The 9,554-nt window shown below is 40.6% G+C and overlaps 1 protein-coding gene across 1 annotated transcript in view; it reads left to right on the forward strand.

The window, feature by feature from the left end:
* The window catches only part of ITSN1 (intersectin 1), a 203,945-nt gene that overhangs the window by 93,678 nt on the left and 100,713 nt on the right, over nucleotides 1–9,554 (forward strand). The window contains exons 8-10 of the mRNA XM_081819518.1: nucleotides 569–669; nucleotides 6,113–6,176; nucleotides 9,239–9,376. Of these exons, the coding sequence (XP_081675644.1) occupies nucleotides 569–669; nucleotides 6,113–6,176; nucleotides 9,239–9,376 (303 nt within the window). The remainder of the gene's footprint in view (nucleotides 1–568; nucleotides 670–6,112; nucleotides 6,177–9,238; nucleotides 9,377–9,554) is intronic.

Below are 9,554 nucleotides of genomic sequence, written 5' to 3' on the forward strand. Positions count from 1 at the left end.
AGAAGGCAAAGCTCCTTCCATTACCGCTCCGCTGATTCACCATGACCCTGGACAGGTTCTGTTCTCTCAGCATTTGTGGGAATTGAAACTTCCCAGAATGAAGTGATTTCCCTTCATTAAGAAGTTAATGTGTTTTGCTAAATAGAAAGTTATAAATATTAAAGAATGAATACCTTTAAAGGCAGTTATCTGTTTGCTATCAGCATTGCTTTTTAAGCTGAAAGAAAACTTTTAGAAGTTTGGAAAAGCCTGGGCATTAGTGTATCACTTCAGTGACAAGGAGATTTTTCCGTGTTTTGTAGAACCTTTAAATTTTGAATTGTATCTGTAACTTGGAATAGTCACTTGGTCTGGTGTGTTTTCCCTTGATTCTGGAAAAATAACGAGCGTGTCTGTTTTGAGAGAAATGTTCCTAACCTTAAAATTCAGAAATACTCATTACAGAAAATCCAGAAGTAGTGATTAGAAAGTGAATGAAATGTTAAAGCTGTTTTCTAGGGAAGTTCTTAGTTTACTGTTGTTAAAGAATTTAAATATGTTCCTCATTGTTCATCCTCTTTCCCCACAGTGTCCCTCCCGTGGCAGAGTGGGCTGTCCCTCAGTCATCCAGACTGAAATACAGACAGTTATTCAATAGTCATGACAAAACTATGAGTGGACACTTAACAGGTATTTTACAAATGAGAATTAATTTAGTGAAATACGATTTTGATTCCAAATGCAGATTGCTTCCAGGTGTTGGACCGTAGATGGTCTCCAAATGCCTTTCTCTATTTGCTTTTTTTCGAAACATGGTTTTCATTGTCGTTCTTTTTTTTTTTTTTTTAAAGATTTTATTTATTTATTCGAGAGAGAGAGAGAATGAGAGACAGAGAGCATGAGAGGGAGGAGGGTCAGAGGGAGAAGCAGACCCCCCGCCGAGCCGGGAGCCCGATGCGGGACTCGATCCCGGGACTCCAGGATCATGACCTGAGCCGAAGGCAGTCGCTTAACCAACTGAGCCACCCAGGCGCCCTTCATTGTCGTTCTTCTCTTGAGTTCTCATCTCCTGATAACGCCACGCTTACACTTTCTTCTCCAGTGCCTCAGGCTTTGACCCTGGTGCTTCTTGGTAAATGGAACATAGACCCAGGATCCTGCTGCACAGCGGACAGCACTAGTATACCCATCAGAGCACTGGCCCAGAAACACTGCTAGAAACCCAAACTGGTTCTGAAGTCCAGCTTTGTACTTGACCTTGAAAGTGTCTCTCAAAGAGCCTGTGTTTAAGGCAGTTTGCAGGGTGAAGGTAATTGGTTGGGGAGCTTGGAGCCTGCCTCTGCCCCTAACTAGCTGGAGGTCACTTTACCTAGTTAGATTATTTCTTGTACAAGAGGTCAGAGTTAAGTTATGTGACCTCCATGGATTTAAAGAAAAAAGAAAATATTCTGTTATCTGTATCAGTAGAAAGGATTTTAGGGTACTATCCAGAAGCGTTTCTCAAAATTGATGAGAGAATTCTAAAGAAAAGTATAATTTTAATAAGGAGAATAGATACCTCTGATCTGAACATTGAGAAGGGAAAGAATGTGACTGCCCTTTAACAGTACAGAAGGAAGGAGAAAGAGTGAATTTTCCTGACGTGGAGAAAGGTATTTTAAATTTCTGACTCTTACTATCTTTTTTTGCGCTGTTATCACCTAACAATTGCAATTTTTACTTACAAAAGAAAAGTTCGCCTGTTAAAAAATATCAGCATTGGGTGAGATTTGGAAGGGTCTGATCTAATCTTGAGCCTTATCCCTAAAAAAGGATCTCAGCAGTCTTCTCAAATAAGTACATATTTATATCCGAGGGGGCAAATTGTAATCATACACAAATTTTCTAAATGCCACGCTCACTCTGCTAAAACATCGCTGTCATTTTTATACATACTATGGGAAACCAGTCCAGCTTACACAGGCACTGAAGGAATATTCAGTAGTATAGTTTTAAGTATAATTTGACATGGTCTGTTTCACACCAGCGCTCCATACAGACCCAGAACTATGTTGTCAGTGAATCTGAGAACAGTTCTTCCAAGCATTGTTGGTGTTTGCTGTGAATTAATTAAAATAGTATCCAGATGAGACATTGATGTAGCAGTCCTCTTTCTTGGTGTAGGATCTGTGTTTTATGAATGAAGTGCAGTGTCTTCATCCCAAAGATAATGACGCAAGCACTTAAATATTTAGAACTTTTAATATATGAGGTAGACAGTAAAATTTGAAATATACCTGAAAGGGGCGCCTGGGTGGCTCAGTCGTTAAGTGTCTGCCTTCAGCTCGGGTCATGATCCCAGGGTCCTGGGATCGAGCCCCGCATTGGGCTCCCTGCTCCGCGGGAAGCCTGCTTCTCCCTCTCTCACTCCCCCTGCTTGTGTTCCTGCTGTTGCTATCTCTCTCTGTCAAATAAATAAATAAAATCTTTAAAAAAAAAAAAGAAATATACCTGAAAGAGCAGACTTTGCTCATGTTTCTCTGCATGCTTAATCTCTGAGCTTGTGATCCGAGCTTGTCCACTGGGGGAAGTAAAGCTAATCTAGCAGTGGCACATTTTACCCCAGTGATGACCTGGGTTAATGTAGCTGATACACCTGTTTAGGTGGGTATCCCCTCGTTCCTTCACAACTTGATGTGTATGCTATTATGCGCTCTTAGAAGAGACAGTCTTAAAAAGTAGAGAGAGCCCATTCTTGAATCAAAATAATGTAAGTAGCTGTAGAATTCTGGCAGTCTTATCAATGCTAGCCTCTCCTCAAAGAGGGATTTTATTAATCTTGCCTTGTGAAATGATGAATATGCTCTTTGGTTATTTATATTAATCACAAAAGCTGAAGTGATAGGCACTGTTTGAGATAAAGTATTAACTTCATTTAATTATTTCTGTCTTTCCCGTGCCTGCTTCCCTACACAAACATGCGTGCCCATAGTAGGGCTTATGAACTTGGGATTTCTGTTTATCCCCATAATGTTTCCATAGGAGCCAGTACCCCAAAACTGATATCTTTTTTTATGGATGTGGGCTTCCACAGGATAGTTCTCCGTACTCAAGAGTTCAATTTTATGCTGTTCTATTATGCTAGGAGGCCGTCTTAAGTGTTGGTGATTATTTTGATGTTTCACAACTCCTTGTCTTAGGACGTACAGAGTCAAGTATTAGAATTGCAAAAAGCGGGGCGCCTGGGTGGCTCAGTTGGTTGGGCGACTGCCTTCAGCTCAGGTCATGATCCTGGAGTCCCAGGATCGAGTCCCGCATCGGGCTCCCTGCTCAGCAGGGAGTCTGCTTCTCCCTCTGACCCTCCTCCCTCTCATGCTCTCTCTCTATCATTCTCTCTCTCTCTCAATAATAAATAAATAAAAATCTTTAAAAAAAAAAAAGAACTGCAAAAAGCTGTGGTCTTCTAGTGTGGTAGGTAACAAAATTTTTCTATAAAGAACAAAACCATAAACATATTAGGCTTACATTTTGTCTGTCACAGCTACTCAACTGTGCCATTCTAGCTCAAAAGCAGCCATGTGTCATGCTCCAGTGAATGGGCATGGGGGTGTTTCAAGAAAACTTTATTTACAGACACAGAGGGGGGACCAGATATGGCCTGTGGGCTGTGTCTTACCAATCGCTGTTCCAGATCATTTCCCTCACTTAGAGAGGAAGGAACTTACTCTTAGAGAGTGAAAGTACTTTTGTTAATGTCATAGGGAGTAGGAAGAGTCAGGACTGGAATCCAAATCTCCTGCTACCCATCTAGGTCCAGAACTAGTTCTTTTTGTGTGTTTATTATTACACTTTTTATTGGTAGTAGGTGAAATACTATCTTCCTTTTATGTAGTTCTGAAGTGGAGAGAATTGTTACAACTATCAATTAAAGCATTCACTAAAGTTTGGCTAATTCTATTTTTATGTTCCAACATGCTAAGTACAATATTAGAGACTACACAAAATGATCAGTGTACTTTCCTCATTCCAGTATACCACAGAACTTCTAGAGCTTTTCACATTAATTTAAAAAAGATTGCTTCTCTGGGCGCCTGGGTGGCTCAGTTGGTTAAGCGACTGCCTTCGGCTCAGGTCATGATCCTGGAGTCCCTGGATCGAGTCCCGCATCGGGCTCCCTGCTCGGCAGGGAGTCTGCTTCTCCCTCTGACCCTCCCCCCTCTCATGTGCTCTCTCTCATTCTCTCTCAAATAAATAAATAAAATCTTTAAAAAAAAAAAAAGATTGCTTCTCAGAGACTCCCAGTACACAGACAGACACCAACACACACACACACGTGCACACACACACACACACACTCGTCCAACAGGAATGTGTACGTATGTTTGCCAAAACCTAGAAGGTTCGCTGTTCATAATAGCCTCAAACTGAAAACTATCTGAATGCCCATCAACAGAATGGATACATAGATTGTTACATATTCACAAAATGATATACCACACAACAGTTAGGGTTAATGTCCTACAATTGCATACACTTTGTGGAACAGAATAAGCCAGACTTACCAAGGGCGCACTGTGCTGTTAGAAGTTGGGCAACACTTGGTCGGGGGGATGATTAGAAGGGAGCTGGAGCTGGGGCGCCTAGGTGGCTCAGTTGGTTTAGCTTCTGACTCTCAGGTCATGATCTCAGGGTGGTAAGACGGAGTCCTTCACTGGGCTCTGCTCTGGGCGTGGAGCCTGCTTAAGATTCTCTCTCTCCCACTCCCTCTCTACCCCCACCTCCCCTTCTCTTAAAAAAAGGGGGAAACTGGATAGGGTTTCTGGGGTGCTGTTTCATAATCTAGGTATGATTTACTTGACCATTTTCAGTTTGGAAAATTCAGCTGTATACCTGTACACATGTGAAAATACGTATGTATATGTTCATTTGTGCTTTTCTGCCCACATTTTATATGTAAATCAAAGTTCGAATATTGTCTATAATATTAACTACCATTAATTTAGCATTTTTTATGTGCTAGAGCTATATTAAGCTCCATGTTATAGTTCCTTATTTGATGGAGCACAGACTGGTAAATCTGGAAAGGACATCTGAAATGAGAAAACCGGGTCCAACTAATGAGGAAACTGCCTGCCTGAGTCTCGTGGCAAGTTCTCGGGCACTTCCTGTGCTGACACTTCGGGGGCGATTCTCAGAGGTCCCTAACTGCTACTGCTTGCTCTGCAAAGACACATCCACTTTTGTGGTTTTTTTTTTTTTTTTTTTTGATGAGGTGCCATTTGAAAAATGAAACAGCTAAAAGCAAAAATTTATACATGGCAGTCTTCCCAACCAAACTGCTACAACTCTCCATTCCTTGGTCCATCGGTCGTCCTGGGACCACACCTTGAGAGTCAGTGATGGATAGAAGACATAGCTGTCTCTCTCCCAGCACTGGTTTATTTCAACACTCAGAATTTCCCACTGTAGACTTTATCTGATATCTAAGCCCAGTTTCATGCCAGAGGTGAAGATATTTACAAGTACTTTAAGAAACGAGAGGTGATTTGGAGAGCAGAGTTGGAATTCCAGGCATTCTTTATTGCTAACATAAGAAATGGTTGTGATATTAGCCATCTGTGCAACCTTGAGCAAGACCTTTTTTTTTTTTTTTTTTTCAAGTCTGTAATGAAACAGTTACAAGAGTTGTCCTCTCTTAAGGTCCTTTCTCCTCTAAGATTCTCTGAATCTTCTCCGATAGTGGTCCTGGTAGAGGCAGCACACAGTGGCAGAAGATGCTGAGTTTAGAGACAAGAAGTTTCAGCTTTGTAAATAAAAGCCTGATACAAATAGAGATGATAATCTGGATAAAAGGGCAGGTTACATTTTGAAACTCTAATCTTTTACATACTCTTTTTTCATTAACCATCCATTTAACAAGAATTTATTGAGTATGTGCCAGATGCCGTGGTGTGCTTTGTTTTGTTTTGTTTTTTTTCCTTTTCATTGGGGCTTAATTTCCTGTTGAAAAAGCCCCTGGGGTAATAGCAAATATTGTTTAAAGCATTGTGATTGCATGAGGTTGCACAGTGCTTTATGTGCACAACACTGGTCTTCCTGGACAGTGAAGATTTGCTGATTCATCTTTATATTTTTTCCCCCGGTTTCTGTTTAGGTCCCCAAGCAAGAACTATTCTTATGCAATCAAGTTTGCCACAGGCTCAGCTGGCTTCAATATGGTAAGGAATAAAAAGTTCCTTGGTTTGTATAAAGTGGCTTAAATTGGTATGGCTTCATGGGTCTTTAGATTAATACCAATATTTATAGGTGGGGATGTAGGAATTATGCTTAATGTTCCAATGATCTGTGAAGATCACCTCTCTTACTCTTTCCCCTTTTTGATTTTGAAAAATACAAAAGCAGAGAGATTAATGAATTCTCTAACACACAGCTTATGGTAAGTCTCAGTTTGTGACTAGTCCTGGTTCTCCCCTCCTCCTTCCCGATTATTTTAAGCCAGATCTCAGTGATTATATCGTTTTCATCTGCAAATATTTTAGCTTGTATTTCCAAAAGAGATAGGGATTTTTTTCAAGAAGACTGTACTATCAGTAGTCCACCAAAAATGTTTAATAGTAAATCTTATCATTAAGTTAATCAGATAGTGATCAGATTCGTTAGATTGGCTCATAATTTTTTGTAGTTGACTTGTTCAAATCATGCAAATAAATCTATATTTTGCATCAGTTGGTTTAAGTGTTCTGTAAACTCCCCCATGTTCTCTGATCCCCCCAAAGAAGAAAAACCCAGATTGTTTATCCTGTAGTTTCTTCTAGTCTATCTTTTGGTGGTTGCTTCCTTGTGTTAATTTATTCCTGGGTTTCCTGTGTATGGTTAATTGGATCTAGAGCAATGTTTCTACACTTCAACACGACTGACCCTTTGGGCCTGATAATTTTTCATTGTGGAGGGCTGTTCTGTGTATTGTAGATTGTTTAGTAGCATCTTTGGTCTCCACCTACTAGATGCCAGGGACATGACCCCCCATCTCCCGTTTTGACAATCAAAGATGTCTCCATGTATTGACAGATGTCCCTTGGGGTACAAAATCATCCCACTCATGAGAACCACTCATCAGATTCAAGTTTGATTTTTTTTGTTTTCGGCAAGACTACATCAGAGATATTGCAGTGTACTTTCATCAGAAGGCACATAAATGTCTATTTTGCAGTGATTTTTTTTTTTTTTCTTTTAGGGAGGAAGGGAGGGTGAGGGAGGGACAGAGGGAGAGGGGGAATCCTAAGCAGGCTCCACATCCAGCACAGACCCCAACATGCGGCTTGATCTCACAACGCTGAGATCATGACCTGAGCCGAAATCAAGAGTCAGATGTTTAACTGACTGAGCCACCCAAGCGCCCCTGTTTTGTAAGGATTTTTCATAGCTTTTGATTACCTTATTTTATTTTATTTTTTTAAAGATTTTATTTATTTATTTGACAGAGACAGAGACAGCAAGAGCAGGAACACAAGCAGGGGGAGTGGGAGAGGGAGAAGCAGGCTTCCCGCTGAGCGGGGAGCCCGATGTGGGACTCGATCCCAGGACCCTGGGATCATGACCTGAGCCGAAGGCAGTCGCTTAACCAATTGAGCCACCCAGGCACCCGCTTTTGATTACTTTAATTGCATGAATCGAGGTTCATGATTTTGCCATAGGGCCCATTGATACGGTTGCTTCATAAGTGGTCACACTCTAGTTCTAGTTCCTTCACCCATCCTGGTTCATTCTGCTTTGTATTAAAGGGTCTTCCTTTGAAATATAATAATAATAGACCAGGTAATAAACATAATAGACCAGTTAATATGACACATCCAGATCTCTTAAGTCTGGGTATGTACCAGTATCCTAGGACCTTCTGAAATGTAAACTTGAGATGTAACATTTATGGAGGTTGATTGGTAGTTTATTAGGTGTTCTCGTGACACTAGAGTATATTGAAATGCTTCAGTATCTCATTTATAACCTGCCTTCTTTGAAAAAAATACTTAAGTCTTCTCCTACTTGAATGGTATTATATTCCCTTTCTATACAATAGAAAGATATTTTAATTAAGTGTTTACAGCCATTATTTAGGCAAGTATGGGGGGAAAAGAATCCCACCTGCCTTCTAATTGAATTTGCCGGGGAGTTGCTGTAGTGGGGGATGGGAAGGAGGAGACGATGAGGAAGAACAGGCAGGATTCTGGCATCTGGAAAATACAAAGCTCAAGGGACAGAAAAGAAATCATTGGTTGCCAGGGTCTGTGGGCAAGGCAAGGGGGTGACTAAGAAATGCAGGGGAATTTTGCGTGGTGATGGAACTGTTCTATGTATTGTGATACACGACTGAATTCAGTTATGCAACTGAATCTGTCAAAACTTGCAGAACTGTACTCTAGAAAGGGCAAATGTCACTGTATGGACATTACACCTTTAATAAAAACTGGTTTATGCCACCCAAGGAAATTTCAGATTTAAGAGGAATTTCTTGATTTTATGGCATCAGCAAAGCCAGTTTCCCAATGTAGTATCTGTCTTGTTGGCATTCTGGTGAACGTCTTTGTTGTCTTGCATCCTCTTTTGGTGTCCAGAAATGATTAAGTAAAATCCCATTCTTAGACTTGCTGGAAAAATCTCTTTATTCTCATTAACTACCAGGGCAAGTTGATTATGAGGAATGGTAGCCACTGAATCTTGAGACTAAGGAGCAGCAAACATCTTGACTCCGGCTGAAGGCCATAAAGATCCACCCTTGTAGGTCTAGGTCAGCAGTTAGCAAGCTAACCTAAATGAGTAGAACTTGGCCTGCACCTGTGTTTGTAAATGAGGTTTTATGCCCATTTATTTATGTATCTATGGCTGCTTTCTTGCCAAAAGGGCAGAATTCAGTGTGATAGAGACCATGTCTTGTAAAGCTTAAATGTTTACTATCTGACCCGATAGTTTGCTGAGCATAGTGTTTAAAGACACACAGAATGTGAGTATGATACGTTTTAAATGGGCTGGCAAGGCTTGAGAAGAGTATAATTATAATCATAGTTAACATTTGCTGAATGCTGAACACCATCCCAACGATTTGGATTGTTTCATTTTATCTTTGCAGCAGTACTATGAAATAGGTACTATTTTTATAAACCGAGGCACAGAGAGACTCAACTGGCCTAGAGTCGGAATAAGGAAACAGAACATTGCGATCACTTGTGAATAGTAACACACATGCATTTTCATGACACTAGAATATGGTTAACTTTTTGTTGAATAGGAATCTTTCGGACATTGATCAAGATGGAAAACTCACAGCAGAAGAGTTTATCTTGGCTATGCACCTAATTGATGTCGCGATGTCTGGCCAACCACTGCCACCTGTCCTGCCTCCAGAGTACATTCCACCTTCCTTTAGGTAAGGAACCTTTGGCTCTTACAAGAAATTGTGCATTTGCTCTGTGAATTTCAAACTGGGTTTTGTTGGCTGTGTCTCTCTTAGCCACTTTCATTCCTGTCAAGTAAATCAAATATCCATGAATTCAAGAAAGTGTTCTTATCTAGGTCCTGTGTTCATCTTGGGCCTATTCTGTTCT

Source organism: Leptonychotes weddellii, chromosome 1, assembly GCF_054177405.1.
Source record: "Leptonychotes weddellii isolate Sample4059 chromosome 1, ASM5417740v2, whole genome shotgun sequence".
NCBI lineage: Eukaryota > Metazoa > Chordata > Mammalia > Carnivora > Phocidae > Leptonychotes > Leptonychotes weddellii.